Raw genomic sequence first — 24,697 nt, forward strand, 5'->3', positions numbered from 1 at the left:
ATTAATTAAAACCTTGTTGTTTCCAAATGTCAACAATGATTAAGCAGTGAAGTATTTTTTCCGAGGTTACTCATTTGGGTGGAAAATTTTACCATGCTAACACTGTTTTTAATAGTCTCTGCTTAAAACAAATGCAAAATTACATGCTGCACCGATGCAAAGAAAACCAAAACATAATCTGTAGAACCGTGAGACATAAATCAAAAAGATTCGCTTTACTTCAGATCCTAAGATGGCAAAGGGAAGCTCAAAAGTATATATTTTACTTGTAAATATGCAATAACCACTGGAACCCTCAACTGGCACAAGTTTCTGTTAAAATTGAGAAAGAAATGTTCAGGTTCCAAGGCTGGTACAGACACAAAAAGTCCAACTTGTTCAGAATGAACAAGAGGAAAAAAAATCCAGCCAGAAAAAGCATGCAGACAGATGCAGAATTGCAATGCGTTTGATCTATTGTGTTTGCGGTACAAGTGCACAGCCGTCGTGTTTCATATGCTTGACAGGTCACCCCATAAAGCAATGGTGTCAAACCACTCCAAAAAGTTCTAGAGTTCACTCATCCTGATTCATAGGTCAAGAGGAGTGCCTTGCTCCCTGGCAGATAATTTGAGGACAAGGATGAACAAACTCCACCTCCCCTAATCCTAAAATGTAATATCTGGCTCTTTCTAGGAAACGCACATCCATCCCATCTGAGATTAGTCCAAGGGCTGAATCATCACCATCTCCCCAACAAAGAATGGATGCTGACAGAGATGAAAAGAGGGCTGACCTGTTGCTCCACACTTCTTACTGAAATAAAAAGCTAAACTATTAGAATGAATGTAAACAACAACCATGAGAGGCAGTGAAATATCAACAGTCTTCATTTCATGCCTTATTGTAGGGTATGTAAAACTATAGTCACCTGTAAGCATACATACCTGGACAAAGATTATGCCTGCGCACGATTGCAAATTCCTGCAGGAATCCGTACGCGCCATGGAGCCACATGACTCCTTCGGCCTGCATTTCTTGATTTACAAATTTAACTAAAGCAGTGAGATTTCTTTTCGGCTGACCGCAGTTCATGCGGAAAAGGCTGGCCAGGGGCACGGCAGCTGGCCCGGCATGCGGGGCTGTGGAACGGTCGGTGCTCACGCACCCTCGTGGTCAGGCTCCGCCACGGGGGTATGTTCGGGGCACCAGGGCCCCGGCCGAGGAGCAGTCCCAGCGGTGACGGCCGGTTTCCGCGGTTCCCACGGATAAAGGACAACTCTGGTCTCACACGCCAAACACAGGGGCACAGACGAAGCCTTTCCACATTTAGGAAGCGCCTCGCACTTTATTACCGCTGACATGCACCGCGCACCCGAGGGCTGCCGCGCGGCCCCGCTCAGGCGGCGGCCTGCGCCTGCACCCGCGCCCGCTCCCGCCGAGAACAGGCCGCAGCGGCCCCCCAGCCCAACCGGCCGAGAACAGGCCGCAGCGGCCCCCCAGCCCAACCGGCCGAGAACAGGCCGCAGCGGCCCCCCAGCCCAACCGGCCGAGAACAGGCCGCAGCGGCCCCCCAGCCCAACCGGCCGAGAACAGGCCGCAGCGGCACCCCAAACCGGCCCGGCCCGGCCGAGCCCAACCCAACCTGGCCCGGGCCCGGCGCCGCCGCCCCGGCTCAGCCCAGCCACCGCCTGCCCCTCAGCGCCCGTCGCTCACGCTCGTACCGCGGGCCCGGCCCGGCCCGCTCCCCTGAGGGAGCCGCAGGGAGGTTTGAGCCGCGCCGGCTGCCGTACGGGGGAGGCGCCACCGCCCGCCTCTGCGCGGGGCGGCGGGACAGCTCCGGCCGCGCCATGGAGCCCCTGCGGCTGGTCGCCCTCCTGCTCCTCTTCCTTCTCTTACTGCTCGTCCCCTTGGGGCTCCTGGCGAGGAGGCGCCACGGCCGGCGGACGCCTCCCCTCAGGCTTCTGGTGGTGGCCGGCTCCGGTGAGTGGGGTTGCTGCCGGCGGGAGCGGGTTCCGCGGCGGGCCCCGGGAACTACGGCTCCCGGCGTGCAGCGCGGAGCGAGGGCCCAGGCGGCCGAGGCGGCCGCGCCGGTGTGTGCCGGGAGCGGCGGCGGGTTGAGGGGAGGCCTGCCCGCCGGCGGCCCTGTGACTGGCGCCGCTCTGGCCGCGACGGCTGCTCCTGGACCCCACCCGCGCCGGGCCCAGCGCCCTCGGGGCCGCCGCCTGCCTTTGGGCTTTTTAGCTCTTGATTTGAGCAACTGTTAAGCTTCAATATTATTTGCGGCATTTTCGCCCGTATTTGTGCCTTACGATTTGGTTTCTGAACTTTTTCATCGGGCAGCACATGCGTTTCCCCGAAATCATTAACAAATACGTTGACTAAAACTGATGCAGGACAGCCCTGTGCAGCTGCTGGAACTTCTGACAGAAGGGGCTTGACGGTGATTCAGGGCAAGGCGCTCCACAGATCGGGACCCCCCTTACGTGTGAGGTGTTTTGTAGTGATTTTACCCGAACCACGTTTCTGTGCTTTACTTACGAGAGCCTCACGTGAGTCTGACAGAGGCAGCACCGTTGTCCGAGTCACCCCCACACTAAGGGGACGCACACGCGTTTGCTACTCCTTGTTACCTCCCCAGAGCTGCAGAGCAATTAATTTGCCTCCCAGAATTAGACTACCTTGAAAATTTGCAGTTGACAAATCCAGGCAGGCTTTGATTTCATGACCTCAGTATCTCCGTAGTTTTTGTGCACTGGCTAATTGAGTGATAATCCCACGAGCTTTCTGCAATCAGAGTTTGACTGGCACTTTACTTCCGCCAGGGCTGGAAACGTGCTTGTTTTCCTTCAGTCCTTTGGAATCCAGTTTGTACATATTACAAAAATACATTCACTGAACATATGCTTACTGCATGAAATAATTCACAAGTCAGTTAAGATTCATATAACATTCAAGCCTATTTTTCAAGACTTCTTTGAAGTAGGAATCTCCTGCTCTTCTGTGAATACTCAGATGATTGCATTAAAATCTGTGAAACCTTCAAGAAACCATCACTCACAAGAAAATCCCTCCAAACACATTTGAAAAGTAGTGCACAGAATTCTGTAGAAAGGTGGCAAACTCGTGTCTAATGCAACATCGTTGCTCTTGCTGCTTGTCGGTTTGCCAGCTAAGAGTGCTTGATTTGTATAGCAAAGGTCTCTTAGGAGGCTAATGATGCCTGGACAGCAGGAGGTAGAAGGAATACATTTTGTTTACTGTTTCGGTCTTCAACTTCCAGCAGAGTGAAAAAGTAACACATCTAGTAAACGCTTATGCTCATACTTAGGGGTATGGTTTGATGTTGAGCCAATCCAGCCCAAAAGTTAAAAGATGAGCCAGCTCCACTTTACCTACGCACACCATCTTCCCTCTCCCCTCTTCCACCATTACAGGTATTCCTGTTCAGGAAACGCAACTGACAAAAAAAAAAAAACAAACCAAAACCAAAACCCACTCCCCAAAACCCCAGTAAGTACACCCTCCCCTTCTCTCCAGTTTAGAGCCAATTTAGCTACCTGAACAAAGTGACCTTGCAGTTAGAAGGTTGTCAGCACCTGTCCAAGGGCAGCGGTTAAAGCACTTGGCAGGAGCTGGACTGTTTCTTCTGTCAGCACTCAGCTTTTACACTGGCTAGCTGCAGAGCGAACTTGCTGCCTGCTTCATTTCAGTATTACTAGCTGGGATAGTGCAGCCCCTGCTCTTACAGGTTGTAGGACTGAACACTGGGCCAGGCCAGTGGGAGTTAACGCTCCCGTGGTGCAGGTCTAAGCTGGATGCTGTTCAGCTTCATTTTGACCGTTGCACCATGGTATGGCTTTTGAGCATGGACTACAGTATAACTCTTTGCCCAGTCATTTTTGCATCATGTACAGGATGTTAAACATAAATGTACTTCTGTTTGATCCTGGTTCAATCCTATTTAACTGAAGAACTTCCATCAATACGGCTTCAGTGAGAGCTGAACCATCTCCATGTTACTTAAACAGTCTCAACCATCCTTTAACTGAATCCTCCACTCTCAGAAGTGTGTTGCTGAAAATAGTAGTACTAACAGGTCTTAAAAGGAAAAGGGACTGATTTAGCTGAAGAAACTGAAAGTTACAAAATCTTTCATATACTAACTGCATTTCATTTTGTTTTTACAGGTGGGCACACAACAGAAATCCTGAGGTTACTTAGCTGTTTGTCAGAGTCATACTCTCCTAGACATTATATTTTTGCAAACTCAGATAAGATGAGTGAAGCTAAAATACGTTCTTTTGAACAAAAAAGGGCTGAAACATTCCCCAATTCTCAGGTAACTTGTTAAATATGCTCTTGTAAGATAAAATTATCTTAACATGACATTCTAATTAAAGGCAATTTCGAAGTGATTCTTTAAAAGGGTATTTTTAAGATCAGCAGGTGCTTTTGATTTACTAGGTATTGATAGTCACTTGCACTAAAGTTCAGCTAAAGGTGCTGTTCTGTCCATACTTGCTTTACGGTTCTAAAAGTGAACTAAATAAACACTATTGATTAATGTTGTGCTAGAAAGACACTGAAAATGCAGAGTAAATATACCTAAAAATAGCAAAAGCCATTGTTGCTACCAGTTTTCACTACCACCTTCCTTACTTTCTCTTAAAATGGTCTCTACCTCCTTTCAGTCCATTTAAAGCAATGAGGGAACATAATTGTAGTGAAAGTGACTGTACAAAGAAGACTATGTCTTGCTCAAGAAAAGCATGCATGCTGAAAATAAATCTCTCAATTTTTTGAACTAGTTAGCCATCAAAATGTTAATTTTAGCTATAAAAATACTGGGGCAGAAGTATCGTGGTCTTTTTCCTTTTATTTTGGCATTTCTCTTGGTGCCATGTTGGGGTTTTTTTAAGAAATTATATGTAAAAGTATTTTTTTTAAGGAAACCTTAATTGAAATTGTATTATTTTTGTGTTCTAGACTGTGTTTTGATTGGATTTTAAAATTAAGCATTTAGTTACACGTTTAGAAATTATGCAATACCTCTTGGTATCAGATAGTTTTCTGGTTGATGACCGGAGCAAATGCTGAACTCCTAAAAATCATGGGGAAAAAAACCCCTGAAATTACCTTGTCTATCTTTTTATTAGATGTTTGCTTGCTTTGAGCTAGTCTGCTCTATGATTAACAGCCAGCGGTATGACTCTGGTGACTTAAAGTGTTACCTGATGTCCAGTTAAACCAGTAGAAAGATTATATTATTTTTCAGAAACTGGAATAAGTACAATGGAAATGAATGGTCTAACTACAAAAACCTTAGTCCTTTTGAGCAAGTAGTACAACACAATAATTATTTACGTGGTATTGATTTCATATGGTGCACTTCTGATATTTCTGTTGTCTTCAGAAGTGCTACTGGGACAAAAGATTTTAGGACTGTACCAATGATTTTCAGAAAAAAACCCTTTTAATGTAAAGCAGCTGCTGCTGAGGTGAGCAACAGGCTCACTTAGGAATGACATTTTTAAGTTTGCTTACCCCACTTCCCCATGGAAGATGAAGGTTCCTTGTCTACCACAAGCTGCTGAACCAAGTGAAGATGACTTTGTTTAAAGTTGAGCGTGCTATCTCTTCTCCCATTGTGCATCAAGAATGAAAGTTTAGTAAAGTGACTGGAGGTATTTGCTGTTCAGAGAAATCTTGCTTTTTAATTAGTCATTCACACAGTCATACTCACTTCTCTGAAAAATGTCCAACCCTAGATTATTACATTTCTTAAAAATACGTATTTTGAGTATTAAAAGATTATGCTATTTTCCACTAGTTTACTTAGTTTTGCTAAGCAGCTTCCCTTCCATATCCCCTCCAACTCCTAAAAGATCAGGTAGCTGTATTTTCCTTCAACACTGAAAGTCAGAGGAACATTTTTGGCTGCATCGAAGGTTGCTGTCCAGATAACATTTTCCTTTGACCGTTCTTTTTCCACTGAGCAAAAATATTTAGAGTGAAAGTGGAAGATAACTTTTGGAAAGTAAATGTCACATGCCTATAACATGTATCTGCTAACTTTCATTGTGGTTTCAAGTAGTATGTGTTTTGGCACCGTGGATGCTGGAGATCATCAAGCATTTAAAAATCGTGTGTTAGTAGCTTCTTACAGCTTTGAATAAATTGAAAGAAAAAGTCTGAATGCTTCATCCTGTGGTCATTCCCTTTCTCTTCTCATCAGGAAAGTAGATTTTTCCAGAACTAAGGACTGGACAGAAGACATTACAATAATGACCCAAGGTGAAATCAGTGTACTCATTTAACAAATTATAATGTAAACCCCCTCAAAATATTTCTTTTTGGTCTGTGGTCTAGGCCAGTTCTAAAAGCTACAGTATTCAGGGAGAAGGTAAGGAAGCCAGAATGAGCATCTTGCTTACAGGAAGCAAAATGCTGCACCTCTACCCACTAAGTCTTTTTGAGGGAAAAAGAGATATCCAAAATGCCTCCTACGAAAAGTGTCTGGTCCTGCTATTACTTGTCTTTTTGTTCTTTGTTGCCCCCAGCCTGTAACCACGGCTATTCTACATGGATGCCCTCAGAGCTGTTACTCAGGGAACATTCTGTGCTCAGCACAGAGAACCTGCTTCAGCTCCTGCCAACCTACTCTAGCAGCAGAAAGACAACTTAGATTTGTTGACTGAAGAACATGAATTCTTCACTGGATCTTATATCCACATTTGTCATGTCCAAGATGAGCAACTGGATAAACTAACCTTCATGTAGTGCTCATCTGACACATGTTCTTTTCCATTTTATGTTTCATGAGAGGTATCATACTAAGAAACCTTGTTGCTCAACATAAAAAAAAACACTATGTAAACCCAGTTTCTTTGCAAGCATTGCAGTACATTCAGTTGAGCATATTATTGTAGTTCACAGCAGTGTCAGTTTTCCACCAACTTCTCCTGGCATGTTTGCAAAACAACAGCATTAACTAGGTAAAGGACTACATCACTGGTTTTGAAATTGCAGTACCCAGTCAACCATTATAGACTTCCCAGTTTGGAACATTTGTCTTCAAATAACAAAAAGATTTCTGACTCCACTAAAAATGTAAGGAAAAATAAATGCAACAATGTGACACCATAGAATATAGGGGAGCAATTTGTCTGCTTCTGATATCAGACATGTACTCTGCAGTTTTCCAGCAAAAGATACAGGAGATGCCTTTGTCTGGAATACTAGCAGTACTCCATCAGATGAAAGGCTGGGATTGCAAAAGTATCTGGCAGTGGCTTTTAAACAAACAAAAACCAGCAACAACAAAATCCAGTTTTGTTTCTCAGCCTAAGATTTAAGAGTTAACATGTGGGCTGAAGTCCTAACATATGACATAGCACTGATGTGCAGAGTTTCAAGCATGTTTTTTGAAGATTATAGATAAAATCAGTGTGATCTTTACTTGAATTCTGCAACTAAATTTCTACTTTAATACTGTTTGGGGTCCCTGCCAATTTTTGCTGAAATTGGTTTTTTAATGATGAAGAAAATTACATACAGTTTTTTGGGAAATACTGTTTAACACCATTCTTACAGTGAAGGGAGCATCTGCATAGTTCCCCTGAAACCTGATCTGCCTAAAACCACCTTATCATACACTTATTCCTTGCAGGACCAAATACTATGCAAGGGTCTAAACTCCACTTACGGCATTTCTTTTTATCACCTGAACACTTCCAAAGCTTTAAGAAACAGAGGCAGTGATAACCAGAATCCTGTTGAATGGGGAGCAGAGGGCATGTTTTTTTCCATATTCTGTTATCAGACTAATGCAATCAGAGTTTCAACACCTGCAAATAAAACATAAAACAAACAGTTTTTAACATCTGTTAATGCTTTCCACTATCACAGCAATTAAAAAACCTTATCACAATGAAACAGGGTAATTTCAGTCAAGAAAATTAACTTAATATTCTGCATTTGCAAGTGTTGGGGCTTTTTTCATTCTTTCCACATTATTCAAGACTGATTTGTAATTTGTATTTACTGTACAGCTAGCTTTTGACAACGTAATCTTTCCTGGGCACACATCACCAGAGCTAAACTATGACAATTAGCAATGGTATATCTTAAGTAACTGGGGAATTTTCAGTATTTATAATGATAATTAGGGTCTCTCACTCCCAATATGACTTCTTCCAGATTGGTAGTGATCTTCGGTCCCACGAAGCAATCTAAACAATATGTCAACATCAATGAACAGTGCACTGCAGCTATTATATTTGTCTTTCATTTAAACAGTCAAAAATCTCATTGGCATCTGGACTGCCTTCTGATGTAGCAGTAGTTCTTAGGTGTAGTTCCTCTGCATCAGTCATCTGCAAAGAGTACAAGAAACCTAACTGCAGTTAACTGCTTACAGTGTTCCGAGACAAAACACATCTGTTTTATTAATTTGATGCCTTTTACACACAGTGAATAAGCTCTACTTTTTCCTAGGGAAAGAACAAAGAAAATGATTTCTTACACTTATTTTTTATTTAATGATAAGATGTTATTTCCTGTTTCTTTATGCAATTTTTTTGCATTTTGAATATGCATTTTGCGTATCTTTCGAATACTCATTGAGTACTTGTTTAAAGGATAGTGATACTTGCTGTTACATTTTTAGTAGTGTGCACCGGACATTAACTGAGGAAAGTTGTTACATTTTGTGCAATGTAAATCCTCGAAGAATTTGAACAGGCAAGAGACAGAAGAGTATCACCGGGTTGGGGTTGTATCTAATCAGACCCAGACTTGTGTCTCGGTGACCACGAGGTGGGGCGCTACGTTAACATACTGCGCGTGAAGCTGCTCTAGCCGAATTGTTTATTACGTTAGGAATGTTTTAAAGTAACGTGAGACGAGATTTAAAAAATAGATATACAGTTCTAGTATTACATTTTACTTTATTGCCAGGAGCGTTAAGCACGACACTAAACAAGGCATCTAAGAAAAGTTTTCATACCCAAACTTTTCCAAGCTAGATTAAAAAAAAAAAAAGATGGCATAGACAGATCTAATAACTATAGAAGTAGCAATATTCTTTAAAAAAATAACAATTCAGCTTATCGTGCTTTCTTCCAGTTCACCCTTGATAGCATTCCCAGAAGCCGTGAGGTTAGACAATCTTGGACCTCCTCAGTGGTAACAACCCTGCACTCCATGCTTTACTCCCTTCATTTGACCTGCAAATGGAAACCAGATTTGGTAGGTAAAGTAAATTTTAACTTATTGAGAACTTGCTTATCTTCAATCATAAAAGCATTTGTAATATCGAGACATTGCATATGTATGCTAAGATGATTTATGGTTCTCAGAAAAGGTATTTTTGAATGTAAAATTAAAGCTGAAAGAGATATAGCAGCAATACACCAAGAAAGAAAGAACAGGTTGCACTGCTGGTGAATTAGAGCAGCATATACTAGTTTCCCCTCTCAAAGTTTGCAGGTAACATCAGAGAGCATGTCACTCCCTTGTTAATGCTGGTAGAGCCAGCAAAAACAAGGTTGCAGGTTCTTGATACTATCTCTTCAGGATTGCAACAGCACAAACTGTGCCTGAAAACCTGGTTGTCCTGTTGGCTGGACTTGCTCCTGAAATGGTATGACCGGTCTGGAACAGGCAGGTTCAGACCAGCAGAAAATACATACAAATTCAGTTCTTGTGCTTACCTGGACTTTTCAGCTACATGCATATTTATTTAGTCTTTGGCTGACTAGCATTAATTGCTTCAACAAAAAACATCACTGCTGAAATGGCAACGCCTCACCACTTCAGTAACTTTTTCAAGCTGTTCACAAAACTGCACTCTCATGCTAATTACAATATTCCACAGGGTTAATCAAGCCAGAAGCATACAGGGCTGGCAGATTATAGAACTAAAATAGAGGGAGGCAATCAATAAAGTTTTGTGTTAATCCAAGACTCAAAAGGCAGCGCATTGGACTCCCAAGTTTAAGTTCTACTGTTGTTTAAGAGAAATTTTAGTTAAAGGTGGCTTTCTGCTAGAGTTGTTGCTATCTTAAGTAGTCAGTTATCCAAACGAGGTTTTTTAAAAAAGTATTATTTTAGCAGAATTTCAAATTAATATGGTATGGGGTTTAAAATACTTTAATGAAACCTGTAAAAACTTGTGCAGTTTCAAGATATTTTTCATAATTTAGTAGCAGCATATATACACCCATAGAGGATCTTTGTAAGCAGACTTATTTTTTAGCTGTCACTGTGAAGTGTATGGCTAATTCTAAAGAGGCTCATATAGATTTGTGATGTTTTAAACGTTTAGAGAAGTTGGGAATAAATTTGATCTCATTGTTTTCAATAGTACCGGCAGTTCCTAACAGATCAAAAGTTACTTGCTGGAATTTTCAGAGCAGTTTAGTGAGCAGAACAACAGAGGTAGCTTTTTGCAGTTCTTGTTTGTCAAGCCTGTTCTGAAAACTGGAGATAAAGTTGGACAGGAGGAAGAGATGGCTTACTATTCTTTTTACAGTGATTTTAATTTGAGAGGGGAAATAGCAGAGGGATGTTTACATGAAGCAGACATCTTAGAACAAACATGGGTAACAAATTTCGGAATCACTTTGCTACACCACTGGTTTTAGTTAATGTTTTAGTTTGGGGTTTTTTTGGGGGGTGGGGTGGATTTTACTTATTATTGCAAAAGTAATTGACTGGAAGATCTCACTGTGTAGCTTAATATATTACCAAAAGTGTCAACAGGGCACATCATAGAAGAGCAGGAAGTTACTAATCTAATTCCATGGTTTCTCTGTTTACAAGAAGAATTTAAAGTGACAGTGGGATTTACACATAGAATTATTAGAAATGGTGTTGGAGTTGATAAACTGGTAAAAGCCTAATGCTTTTGAAAAACACTTGTCCTTGTAAAATGAAGGATACATTTTAGCAAGGCCCTTAAGCCCTTTATAGTGTTTAAGGGAACCACTGACTCAAAATGCTATCCAAAGAGTCATCCATGACATGAGAAGGGCTTGAAGGGAGGGAGTTTCCAAGTGTTTTTTTGCCAGATACCATCGTCAACCACAATAGCAGCTGGTAACTGCCACTGGCAAAAGCACCTCTGGTGTTACGCCAAATCTTACACCACTTGAAAGCTGCTTGCATACTACTACTTGTATGCATATCTTAGTTTAAGGATTCTATAAAATATGGTAAGTCTGAGAGCTGTAAAGATTTTAAAACATTTATCAAAGTATAGTGATTCAGGGATTAAAATGCCTCAGATTGCCAGTGAAATGATTATATGTGGTATGTGAAGCAACTGGTAATATTTAATCACCTTTAGAAGAAAATGTTCACAGTGAATTGCAACTCCTCATACCCTTGGCAAAATGAAATGCTTAGTAGTTTAAAGAACTAAAGGATGGGACAAATCCTGGCGTTTACGGGACTCATCTACAGCTTTTGGCATGGAAATCAACACCGAGTTTAGAAACAAGCACAGTATTACATCATGCTGAGAGCTTCGTATTTTTAAACAGTGGAGCTCATGGGTACTGTACATTTTCAGTCTAGGCAACTATTTTTGTTTAACTGCAGGAGGAAAAGACAGCTTTTAATTGCTTCTAAGTCATTTGTATGTATGAGTGATTCCTAAATCCTTACACTCTATTTTAGGCATGTCAAAAACATGTGCATGTTTGAAGGAATGACTGAAGTCCTCCAGACACCCAAAAGCTAGAGAAAAGCAGAAACGTTGCAGTTTTCAAGGAATGCAGAAGTACTACAAAGGGAGCCTGAAACCATTAGGTGCACAAAAGCAAGATTTGGAGCAGATAGGCTTAGGTTGGCATAACTAGCATATCTGTGGAGCCAAAATAGCTGTAAAGGGGAAACAGCAAATATAACTGCACAGGAATTACTTTATATGTGCTTATTTACATGAGCACTGTGTCCCCTTTGTATCTCACACTGATGTTCTGGCAAAGCTTCTTAGTTTACTTTGCATGAGAAAGCGGTTCCATCTAACCCTTCCTCAAGACAGTGAGTTCAGAAAGAACTGAACAACTTCCAGGAGACCTTTGCTGTCTTGCGGGACTTGACCCACACTTGAAATGGGCCCCCAGAGAGTTTAAGAAATGTAAAAGTTAGCTTAGTTGTTCGGTTTGAGATCATCTTCAAGAGGCCCATTTCTGAGTTATGAACATCTGCACTCTGCTAAGTTAAGTCCCTTTAGATATATTAAACCAAGTAACAGAATTAAGATGTCAGAAGTGATGATTCATTTATGTTCCTATAGCCAAAAATTATAGGACTACAAGTGTCGGTGTTCTGCATGTATGCTGGGCAGTTTTTACGTGTCAACCTTAGATAGGCTTCCTATGCAGAAGCCTTGAATTCCAGGAAAGAAAGGCTTGTGCCAACACACACTGTCTACACCTTTCTTCCCCCAGAAAAGCTTTTAAAACCATTCATCAGCTGCAGCCAGGTTTAACATACAGTCATATCTTCAAAGACCGCAAATTCCTACCGTGAAAACAGGCAGCTGGTTAGAGAAGAGAGACTTTTATTGCCTTCATTGAGAGAAAAGCTGAGAAGAAACATAAACCCAGAATGAGATGTTAGAAGATCTGCTCTCTAGGGAAAGATGAAAATTCTTCTTAGTTACAGAAAATTAGACAAGCTGCACAGAGGTTTTTCCCAAAAATAGAGAAAATTACTGAGTCTTACATAGATCATTTGATGTCTAAGAAGGAATAAGCTAATGTTATGGCCTTCCTATAATATGCTTGAAGTCCGTCCACAGGTACAAGTTCAGAGGAAACCAGTCTTAAGTTCTCTTGCTGCTTACAGAACTATTGTCCTTGTCTCTGGGCCAGTTTATTAACCCTGAAGTCAGGTCTTCAGGTGATACAGCCCTTTTGCCAGATGTGATTATTCCGGTCATTCTGGCATACCTGAAATTAAAACTGAAAAGAATTTATATGGGTGCACCACACAGCAGTAAGCTGTACAGAGATTGCATCCAGTCCTTGTTCTCAGCCATAGACAGGCTATGTAATTGGGTCAGCAATTTGCTCTCCTTTAATGTAATTACATTAAATTTCACCTAGAACTGTGCAGAAATGCTATGTAAAGCTCCATTCATTAGTAGACTGTGCATCCTGGACCCTTAGGATGAGACTTTTTTTGCTTTTCTGGACAACATTCTCAGCAGTTGTTACTGCCTGAAATAAACAGATACTTTCAGATCACTTCTATTTGGAAAAACCTGGGTTAAATCAGGCAAAGGCAGCAGTCCTTCCACATTAGGGCCTCCTTCCCGTGGGAAGTCTGTAGTAAGAAGTTTACATTTGCACAGCAAGTACAAGGTCTGCTGTCTCCCTCCCCGCCAGCGGTCAATTGAATGAGTCTCTCCTTTTTAAACTTCCTTCTAGAAGCCTGAAACCTCCACAGCTCATTATGCTTCTAGCACTCTACCAATTCTTTTATGACCGCACATCCCATCACACATGCCTGTTCCCCTGGCTGGTTAAATTCACTACAAGCTTCTGGAGTTGTTACAGAAGTGTTCACACAGTAAGCAATATGAAAGGAGATCATTATTTCATTTAGCTAAGATTTTCCATTCTTTGTGCCCTGCCTAAAATGTCTTAAGTTCATAGCACTTTAACAAATTACTATGACGAATAGTAAGTTACTGTCCTGTATATCACTGTTCTTATTAGAACTTTGTGGAAAGCTACAAAATCTGGGTGGTAGCGTTTTTTCTCTATTCACTTCATAACAAGTGAACTTTGTATAATGCAGTATTGAGACTAGCTAGTGCATTCTTTTGTACACTGAATCTTTCCCCACTATTCATAATTCTTCTGAACCAGATTGACAATATGTCTGATGTACTATTGTTCTTCTAGGATCAAAACAGTCAAAATAAGGAAGAATAAGAACATCAGAATAAGACCTTCAGTGACACAAATCATATAGTCTAAAAAGAAAACAAAGTTAACCCATCAAAATTTGTGTTTAACTTCTCAGTGTTAATGAAAATATGAGTCTTATCCCTCCTCTACCTTGTGCGCTGTGTACAGCTACCCTGCAGCCACCGCTGAGCACAGATAAACATCTAAAGCTATTCAAAGCAGTCAGTTTTAAGCTAGGTTGTAGCTCTGCTCTTTCTGTGACCGCCAGTTAGACATGCTTATAGACACCACGTTTCAGACAGAAGATGGAAGTAGCAGTAAAGATGAACTGACAGCTTAGATTGAAGCAGAGTCTATACTAAAGATTGGTCAGTCTTAACTCATCAGCTATCAGGTTCATTATGAACCTAATGGAACACCCTGGTCACACTTCCATGTATGTTTTAAAGCATGGATTCAAGTAAACGGTCTTGCTGAACGTGACCACTGAAGCAGGCCACTGGTATGCAGATACAGACTGCTAACACCTCTAAGTTTTGCGTTGTGAAGACATTTCAGGCAGGTATTTGATGCAGATTCTTGCTATACCAGCTGCAGTGATTAGGCAATAGCCTCAAAGATGTTTGTATACGTATAAAAATATCAGTTCTAGCTAACTTAAAATGCCACTTTCAAGTTCTAGTAAAATGAATGCTTGACTAATGCAACACACATTGAGATTTGCAATTAAAGGCTCATTTTAGGCCATTATTAGTAATATGTTTGATTATATTCATCAGTCTTTGGATGTAATTTCTCCTTTCCTTTTGAGTAGAAGCAGGTTGCTATAATAAGCAGTAGTTTTTGATATCAGGAGGTGAAATAAGCCCTTATTTTTAAGTAGGGTCTGTACGGTTAGATGGTATTTCTCATGGTGCTCTGACCAAGAGACTTTGGTCAGGTTCAGACTCAGCCAAGGTGACATTTAGAACAAGAACACGTAGTTAAGGACTTAGTTTATTCTCCAGCCTGCATCTGCCTTGGCAATCTTGTCCTTTTTTAACCAGCCTTCTATCTGTCTCCCATAGTTTCTCACAAGATTCACTGCTGCCACTGTTTCTTGACACAAGCCTCTGGCAAAGGTCATGATGTTTGGTTGGTCCCACTGACAGTCTGGGTGTTAGTTTAATGTTTTAATAACCACTAATGTTCCCACAGACTTGGGCATTAGTACTACTTTCACACCTGTCATTTATTAGTATTTTCCATTCATTGGTTCTATGTTTCTCATTTTACATTTGGCAGTTAGGCTGGGGAGTATGCTGATGGAAACTACCACTTCAAAGACCTTTTAATCCCACTGATGGACCTGCCACCTTTCACCTGAAATAGAGACAGCTAAGTAGTGTGCCTAAGGTTAGCTTCATACTAAAAAAAAAAAAAAGCCAAGCCTGCGGTGTTTCTTTATGCGTCCAAATCTAGATTCTCAGACTTTCCTTACTAAACTATTGCCTAACTTCTGAGGTTCTTAATGGCCCCAGTTATCTGCCTTTTCATCAGTAAAGCCCCTAGGCGTACCCAGAAACAGACCTGAGCTGTTTAAGTCTTTACAGCGTCAGATAGCCATATGCATAGCTGAACTCCTGAGCTCTGCTGAGATCCAGAAACTAGTAGCTTCCCTCACTATGCATGTGGGTTCAGATCCAGATCACATCAGCTGGACTTCTTTTCTTTTCTTTTGCCCCTGAGGACACTGGGCTGGTAACTTTGGTTCAGGCCACTAAGTGCCTAGAAGGCAGAAATGACAACACCTGGTGCTGTTACCATTAAATCCTGTTGTTAGATCTAGTTCCTAGTGGTTTTGTAGAAGCTCTCCTTTTCTCCCATAGAAAAATCCACTAGGTAGGATTTTTGTCTCCCTCTCTCCAAGCTTTTATAAAGTGAGAGCTATGGAAACGAGGGAGTTGGTCATGCTTCCCAATATAATTCATCCTACGATGAAAATAATACTCAGGGGAAAAAACAGTGCATGTCAGAAACCCAACTGCACAGTATGCTAATTTAAGTCCTTTCTCTTCTACTTCCCTGTTCCCCATGCTGGCATTTACCTAACCAGGATAAATAAGATCCATGATCGGCCTGTAAGACCACACATGCCTCTGCTTGTTTTGAAGAGCATCTCACCTACTGTGTGTATTGTATAACAACAATGGGAACCGTACCAACAAGACACACACGTGGACTAGAAAGGTTTTCATGGCAATGCTACAAAGCTATAGCTGCTGACCAGCCTGAACACAAGCTGTTCCTACAGAACGCTGTAGCTATCTTTTTGCACCCCAGATGATTCAACTGATTTAGACAGTAGAAGATAAAAGTGTACCCAGGGATAATTCAGTTCTACTTGATTGTCTGATTTACATCAAACTACACATCTAGATTATTTTGTCCTAGCCTGCATTCCACAGGTAAGTTCAAACAGCAAATAGGCTGTGAAGTTTTAGCTCGTTTAATGAACAGGTTGTGGAGGGAAGCGAACTGGATAAGATCTTAATTCTTCAAAAAGAAGATCTTTAAGTAGTAGGTAGCTTAATGACCTTTATATTGTTCAAACAGTACCTGAAATTCTCCTTTCTCCCCATCAATAACAATAATAAAGAATTGTTGGAAAAGGTTCCTAATTTTTTATTAAAAAAAAACACCTTAAAAAATATTAACAAGTCTAACGTAGTTTTGCTTGAGGTTCAAAACTTGAATTTTCAGACATGCTAAAGAGCTAGACTAGCAAGAAGAGCTTTAATAAGAACGCTCCCTCCCACACACTTAAGTATTTGAGTTAAGGATAAATCCCTTTCTGTCGTAAATTCTCAGAATTGTCTTGTTTTCCTGATTACTAAATAAATTTATATTCCGTAGAAGAGATCTTGTTTCTGTCATAACTGCAGTACCTCTGTGTAGAGGAGCAATGTATTTCTTGATACTTTTTACAGTTATCTCATTTAAGAAAAAGTAACAGTTTTTCTGTTCACCATCCAGGTGAACTAAAGTTGCCGTCAGAGTTACTAGCAGAAATTGATTCTTAATAAATAGGGCCTGCTATATCTGAACGTATTAAAAAAATAATTCTAGTCAAAAGAAAATAGCGCATACATTTTATCTTATTCTCAGAATATGCTACTGACTCAAAATGCATGCTAATAAAAGCAATACTCTCCATACCTGGAGATCTTCACTGAGAAGGATATACAGGAATTTTGATGCATCCCTTGTGAGGAGTAAGCTATTGTTTTCCTGGTGTTAAAGTAAGAAATACCGATGTGAGAGAAAGTAAATACTTTGCCCCAAATCTCATGATAAGTCCACAGCACAGCTGTGAGTACAGCCCAGGTTTCTTGACTCTCCAAGCTTGCATCTTGGTCACGAGCTCATCAGGTAAATCTAGTTCCAGTTAAAATTTGAGGTATCTGTTCACTGATGGGTTTGTTAATTTAATTTCACGGTTAGAGCATCTCCAATATTAAGAAAGCAGGTCCCACAACTGCAGGGCTGTAATGCCTGCAGTTGTGTTTCCCACAGGCTCAGGGGCTGTTCGGGAAACACTGAGTAGCCGGTGAAACCTGGGCCTTGTGAATCACGGGGCAGGAATGGGAACAGCAGAGGCTGAGAAGCCAGACTACAGCTGCCTTTTTAGGTAGCACTCCGTACTTCTGCAGGTGAAGGAAAAAAATGTTCGGCTGGATTCTTCACCTCACAGGGCATTAGTATGAAGTTTTCAAAACAGTAACATGATACTAAAAACAAGCAAGGGCTGATGAGCTCATGAGATACTGTAATTTACATAGCAGAATACAAATGAATTAATTGCAGATTCTCTTGTGCCACAGAAACAACCTCCCCCCAGCAAAACAAAAAAACACACAAACGAAAACATTGGTTATTCCACTCTGAAAGCATAAAAGGCAGTAAACTCCTGAAACATCAAAACCCCTAGCACCTACCTGGTGAATGCAGGAGTCCAAAACTAGCCCTGACATAAAAAGGAGTACAGTGGGGTTTTTTTAGTTTTCCTTTTAGTGTCCAAGGACCTCTACTCAGCTTTCACTAAATGTGACTGCTTAGTTTCCCTGTCACTGGAGTCATTCTGTACTCCCTTTCCCTTGTTTCTGAAAGATCCTTCAGGTTATTTTATGGTCAGATTTGTAGTTTCACGAAGGAGGCTTTCTTTGAGTCAAGACCATGTCTTTTACACCCTTTTAGTTTTCTGTATTTGTATGTTATTGAACTGCATTTATTGTTACTCCTGATACCTTTGTGAAAGGCTTATTATTTTTGTCGACCATTATTTCTAGCATTTCTTAAAAGCTGATTTTTGTAAGGTTTCCATGTATTGTAACTTGCTATGGCACTTCAGGTTTGGGTTTTTTTGTGTTTGTTTTGGGGTTTTGTGTGTGTTTGGTTTGGCATTTTTTTGCTATACAAGTCCAGCTACCAACAACCCAACATTTGGGTATCTGTCCTCAACTAAGAACACACAATGAAAACAAAAATATAACACACATAGACTGACAATCCCTTTAGCTGCTTTCTTCAGTTGGTGTGTTTCCTTTCTGACCTTCAAAGACTCATTCTAAAGCCTTTGCCTAGGAAGGTGGAAACCTGTCAAACTGTCCAAATCAAGGAGCATTCTGCTGAAAATACCTTTGGCTGAGGAGTTTTGTCACATCTGTAGATGGTGTAAATTTTTCATCAGAGCCAAGTGAGATTGGTTTCTGCTCCTCCTTTTTCTTGATAGAGGAATTAAGGGATTTGTTTTGGGGTTTTTTTTGTTTATGAATGAAGTCTTATTTGCAAACAGGCAAGCTCTGTTCTCAGGTCCCTTCTTAGGGAGCATGGCAATATGGCTATGTTTTAAAACTCCTTTTTCTTCCTGATGTGAACTTCTTTTTGGTCATAGTTCAAACTGGTTTCCCACTTCCTCTCTTTGATATTTTGTCATTTTTTAATCCCCTTTTCCCTTACCTTCCTTAAAATATCAGGAATGGCTGTTCAAATTTCCTTGGCTTTTCTTTTTTTTTGTCTCCAGCTGTTAAATAGCCATTGAAACAAAGTACTTATCAACAAAAGCTGAGTTTTAGCAGTCCAGCAAAAACACACACACAAAAAATTATTAATAAATTACTGCTTTAGGCCCACAGTTTTTCCTCAATAAGCAGAAAATAGCTAATTGTTTGGAGTTTTTTCCTACATTGTTAAAAAAGTAGGTCTGTTTACTTGCTTGGGTGTACAAAGATCATGCTGCTAGCCCAGCTTGGGTCAGTTCTGTATCACTGCACTCACCTTTGCCTCTTTTAGTAGTTTTCTATCACCACCATTCTATTCCCTTATCTCCAGTTACTTAACACTGTGGGGAAAGGAACATTACCAAGACTAAGGAGGCCTGAGCAATGTCCTAAACGTGCTCCAGGAGGTTACTCCATAGCTGGCAAACAGCACAGTCTTCAGCTCACATATGTGTATCACCCTGCAGCAGCAAGTAGCCTTCTCCCACCACAAGTCCACCCAGCCCCAGAAAGCTGGGCAGTTTTTCTACTCTTGTCCAGGTGGCAAAGGGCAATCTCTGTGGAAGTCATTAAGGAGAACAGCAGGTGTTCACAGTTTCTTATGCAAAGCAAATCTCACATTAGTTTTCCATTTTCTTCTAAGTTTAAGGGGACTTATGTTGTCCTCCCTTTGATTGTTGTAACTTGTTCATTAAAGATGTACAGCAAATGTATGTTTATATATTTATGAGAAAAACTGCAAGCTTTCTGCTTTATTCATATTTGTTTTAACCGCTGGCCTGACATTTAATCCCAGTGAAGCTGTGAGCTATGCTTTCAGTGTCTTAGCTGGTAAATGTCACTCTGCTACAGTGCTGCATTCACCAACACTAAAGCAGCTTTTATCAGCAGTGATGCCATGTGCCAGTGTTCCCAGTGTGCCAGACTGCTGGCTTAGCTTGTTTTCTTTCAACGACTGTATAAAATATCTGAAACAGAAAGGCAAGAACTATTCTGTTTTTATATTAAAGTGATTAATATGAAATTAGATTTATCAAGAGAGTTGCTAAGTATAAATGTCGTATTCTGATCCTTTACTTTTAAACCTCCATGAATATACAGATTGATTAGTTTATTGTACTGTTTAAAAGTCTAGTTACATTTAATTGCTGGAGGATTTTAGTATGTAGGATTTAGCTTATAGGCCTGTGAAGCCAGGCAGCCAGTGAGCCAATATAACAGTTGCTGGACATTTCTTGCATTAGAGGTGAACGTAAATGGTGTAGGGAGACCTGTAGCACTGGCTTCTGGAATGATCCCTTACAGTTTGTTGGCAGCAAAGTCAGATAGTCCAGTGACCAAGAAAGTCCTTAGGCAGTTGCAGCTCAAGAGGTCACAAAGGTGACACAAAAATTGTCTCCAAACCTCACCAAGCAAGGCTGAACCAAATAAACTAGAGATCCTCAGCGAGACCTCGTGCAATGCAAATATTCTACAGGCAGTCTTGTAGCTAAAGTAAACAGATATTGGGAAACACTTACCCTGAATAGCCTGTGACCTTGTAGAGGCCCTGGTCCCTTCTTGCCCAATAGATGCCTGCTTCTTCTCCACAGCATACTAATGATTGCCACTGGATTCCCTGAGAGATGTTTGTATTCTGCTGGAGGGGAAAAACAAAAGTCTTTTCAAGGTGGAAGACATCAATCATTCTCCAAAATTTACTTCTGAACAATGTTTTGAAATTCACTAGTAGGACAGCTCATCTTCTCTTACATGTTTAAGGAAGGCTGTAGATGATTCAGTTCCTTTCCACCATCAACAGCTTTGAATATTGTCAGCAGCAGGACAGCAGCATTTCTAGCTTAAAGATTCCACAGTGGTTCCTCTTAGTAATGTGCATACTTGTTTTCTCAGAAGTTGACTGTATGATGTTAGAATCCAAGCAAAAGGAATACTGGTCTCCATTCCTGCTGACAGTGTGAGAGGGAGTAAATAAGGACTGGTCAGACCAGATTTTTGGAGGGGAATTGCCACTCCAACACATGAGCAGCTGCACCAGTCCTAGGTACAACATGTCTCCAGACACGTACTGAAGGTTAACTGAAGGTTAATTTTTAATGATCAGAAAGATTGATTAATAGTTCTGACTTACAGATCACGACCCCAAATTCAGATAGGTATTTCTTTGTCTGTTGGCTTCAGCAGGTTTGTACCAGAGTCTCTTTCAGGGGACAATTCCTAAACTCAAGCATTTTAGAACAAGAACATCTATAGGCAGATGAGTATTTTATGGGAATTTTGCATACAGAGATCCTGCAGAACCACATCTCCTTTGTCCTGTTTGAACCAATATGTGTGGAAGGGGAAAGAGCAGAGGACATGAGTTACGATCATGGTTTTTTTTAGAGATGCCTAGTCCATAATTTTCCTGATCCTTTTTCTCCGCATGCAAGTATTTTTCCATTAATCAAAGGGCATCTGAAAAGCAGCTTACAAGTTATAAGAAAGCAATAGAAGGTATAAACTGAGTGCATTATATTAAAACCTGGATATAGTAAAGGTAGTTTATCATGATTTTAATTTTGATTATCGCTTTTCTGTTTTGCGCTTCAGCAAAGTAATAACAGCAACTCAGTGTGGCCTTTAAAGCTACACATAGATTCACAAATAGACCCCTTTACTACTGTTTCATTTCATGATCTTTTAGTTTGGAATTCATTCTAGCATTTACCTTCGTGAGTGCATCTAAACAAAAGAATACCAAAAAGACTGGAGCTTCTAGACAAGTTTAATAGAGGAGGGAAGCACGATGAAGCATATGGCACAGTGGCTTGATAAAGACCATGATTGTAATAATTCAGCTTTTTATAAAACCTGTTCTACAGTTCTCAACTTCTGGGCTGAGGAGAATGTTAGGATGCCTACCTGACCTAAATCATGTCTGCGACTGGTATTTTTTCATGTCAGACTGCGGAAAGCAAGAGACCAAAGTCAAACTCTCTACTTGCTTTAGACGACTGGATTGAGCTTACATAGTGGAGGGAGTCTACGAGAGCGCAGAGCCAGTACAAGTCCAGAAGGAAGACAGGTGGAAGGGCGCCTGGGAATAGGAATGCAGAGGGAGATGAATACCGGAGATCACAAAGAAAACCAGGGAAGAGAGGAGACATCTGAGGGCTGGGTAGAGCACAGAGAAACATCAAAATGAAAGACACTGAAGAAAGGACAGGGGAGATTAATGCAACAGAAAAAGGGCTTGGGAAGCAATGAAGATCAGACAATATTTGTACTCTAGGTAGCTCTACTAAAGGAAAAAGAAAGTGGATTTTCTGTTTAGCAATGGTGCACATTTTTATCTGTTTGCTTAAAGCTGCATATTGAATCTGAAATCAGTAGTCAGACTGAATACTCAGCTCACAGAAAAAAAAGGTAGTAAATAACTTTTTTGGTCTGTTTTCGTGTTTCTCATGTATCGGTCTGAAACAGACCAGATTCCATATCAGGGACGCTGGTGGGTTTTGCCTGCAAACACAGGAGAATGCTCCAAGTTGTTTCCTATGTTTACACCACAGTAACAAATGTTACTACAAATAGAGATACCTAAACATGCCTTAACTGAAATATCGGTAGCCATGTACCAGTAGCACAATCAACATCAGTGCAAATTCATCAAACTTGTCAAGAAATAGGGCAAAATGCATGGTTTAGTTCACAGGTATGGAAACGTTTCTTTGAAATAAGAAAAGGCAGCGTGTGTGGTTATATCCTTGCTTGCCATGTATAAATGTATAAAAAACAGATCTTCCTTCTCAGCAAGTTGTATAGTATGTTTTAAAGTCCCAGCATGGATTTATTTGAAATCAGGTTCAGCAGGTTTGGAACAATAGTATATTACTCTGATTTCAAAAATATAGTATGCAAAGTTGAAGTGTTCAGCTTCTTTGCCTTTTAGCTAAATAATTGCTAATATAAAAGAATTACACTTTTGCAGTTTTCTTATACAAGTATTTGTTGCTGTTGATAACCTAAAATTTCAAAATTAAACCAGTATACAGCCTGTTGCTTATAAGGGACTTCTAAGAAAAAGTCAGTAAATCTTGCATGAATAAATAGTTAAATTAAGATCAACAATAAAATCAGAACAATTTTGCATACAGTATTACATTCTGTTGGTTCTGATAAGAAAGCCCTGCATCATGGTCATCACATCCCCAAGCTAGATTTCTGGCATCATCTTAAAGGCAAAGGAAAGTATAGGTGATAGTTTGGAACTCAGTAGCATCAAAACTGCTGCTGCTTTTGACCGAGGCAAGGTGCTGTTAGTCAGTTCATCAGTCGGATCTTGCCACAAAGCAGGGAAGGAAACACTCTGAAATGATTGCTACGGCCCTGAAACAGAAACTAGTATTTTTCTTTCCCCCCACCAATACATCTTTCAGATACTGCTGTATTTGGAGTTAAGACATGTGAGTTTATAGAATATAGGGCCATGATTTTATAAAAGAACTCTTTATTTCCATATAATCCCCAGCTGTGCAGAAAAGTGCTGATTCCACGGTAGTAGTTAAATTTACTAAGAAACATCTTGCCTGAAATCAATTTTGATGCCTAAGTAGAGTGCCTAATGTACCCTGGTAGATTCTGATGAAGGTCCTAATTCATCAGCACATTTTTGCTGAACTCTTCAGTGTTTTGCTGACTTAAGCCAAAGTTCAAGAGGTTTATAACTGGATCCCAGCTTTAGTAAGCCTAATTAAACTTCTTTGGCCTTATTATGCCTTAATCTGTGCAGAGATCTCATGATTGAGACGCAAAGCTGTGACTGAGGGTGAAAGCTGGTTTAGTTACATAGCCACAAGTCAGGGAGTTCTTCCTTCATAGAAATTAACTGTGCCCTTTCAGAGCTCTTTTCCTCTTCCTTGACATGTAAAGAAAGATTATCTTTTTTGGCAGCTACTTTGAAATAATTCCTTTTGTTTGTGCTGTTCCCCCACCCCCACCCCCTACCACCCTTTTTTTTTCATATTCACTTGCCTCTTCTGTTTTATAAAATATCTTTGGAAATATTTTTTTAATGTAATATTATATGAATGTGTGCACTTTTAATTCTTCACCATATGAAAAAACCTCATGCTTTACTTGTGTAAAATGTTTCATCTCTTTTAGATATTGTGCAATGGACCAGGAACATGTGTTCCTGTCTGTATATCTGCTCTTCTTCTTGGGCTTCTAGGAATGAAGAGAGCAATCATTGTGTATGTAGAGAGCATCTGCCGTGTGGAAACTTTATCCCTGTCTGGAAAGATTCTGTACTACTTTTCGGATTATTTCATCGTTCAGTGGCCTGATCTAAAGGAAAAATATCCCAAGTCAATATATCTTGGTCGAATAGTGTAACAACAGAAGACGAGCCTTACCTAAAATAAACTCTGCAAGCTCCTCACTGAAGAAATGCATTCATGTAGCAAGTTATTTTCAAAGATTCCTGTTAAGAAATTAGGCTGGTACTGGAAAAGGAAACAATAATAAAGATATCTCTACATTTAAGCACATTTTTGTGTAGTTGTATTTATTGCCGTCATGCAGGTCTGTTTCACCAATACCTCATAATGGCCTTAAGTCTATGCTGTCTGTTTTCATCTAGTTTTCCTGCTATGTGAATGGCAATTTTTGTCTACAAATAAATATTGGAATTTGTATGAATGTAACATTTCCTGTAAGGAAACTTTGTGTAGTTTTCTAAATTGTAAGAAACAAAGTCTTGTTCTA

At 40.4% G+C, this 24,697-nt stretch overlaps 2 protein-coding genes across 2 annotated transcripts in view; one reads left to right on the forward strand and one right to left on the reverse strand.

Annotated features, from left to right (window-relative positions):
- Positions 1-1,433, reverse strand: part of TLCD4 (TLC domain containing 4) — a 45,813-nt gene extending 44,380 nt beyond the window's left edge. Inside the window, exon 1 of the mRNA XM_027786498.2 lies at positions 927-1,433. The gene's annotated coding sequence lies outside the window, so the exon portion shown is untranslated. The remainder of the gene's footprint in view (positions 1-926) is intronic.
- A 261-nt stretch (positions 1,434-1,694) lies between these two features.
- Positions 1,695-24,480, forward strand: ALG14 (ALG14 UDP-N-acetylglucosaminyltransferase subunit). The gene is made up of 4 exons (XM_055814840.1): positions 1,695-1,962; positions 4,170-4,321; positions 9,109-9,231; positions 24,095-24,480. The coding sequence occupies exons 1-4, from the start codon at positions 1,830-1,832 to the stop codon at positions 24,323-24,325; spliced, it is 639 nt and encodes a 212-aa protein (XP_055670815.1). The 5' UTR covers positions 1,695-1,829; the 3' UTR covers positions 24,326-24,480.
- Positions 24,481-24,697: the final 217 nt, after the last annotated feature.

The sequence above is a fragment of the Falco peregrinus genome, chromosome 10 (assembly GCF_023634155.1).
Source record: "Falco peregrinus isolate bFalPer1 chromosome 10, bFalPer1.pri, whole genome shotgun sequence".
Taxonomy (NCBI): domain Eukaryota; kingdom Metazoa; phylum Chordata; class Aves; order Falconiformes; family Falconidae; genus Falco; species Falco peregrinus.

What these genes read in the sequence shown, in the direction of transcription:
- ALG14 (XM_055814840.1), top strand. Translation starts at nt 1,830, where the DNA reads ATGGAGCCCCTGCGGCTGGTCGCCCTCCTGCTCCTCTTCCTTCTCTTA. An exon ending in TCTGGTGGTGGCCGGCTCCG is followed by an intron (nt 1,963 to 4,169) that starts GTGAGTGGGGTT and finishes TTGTTTTTACAG; the next exon opens with GTGGGCACACAACAGAAATC. An exon ending in AAACATTCCCCAATTCTCAG is followed by an intron (nt 4,322 to 9,108) that starts GTAACTTGTTAA and finishes GCTTTCTTCCAG; the next exon opens with TTCACCCTTGATAGCATTCC.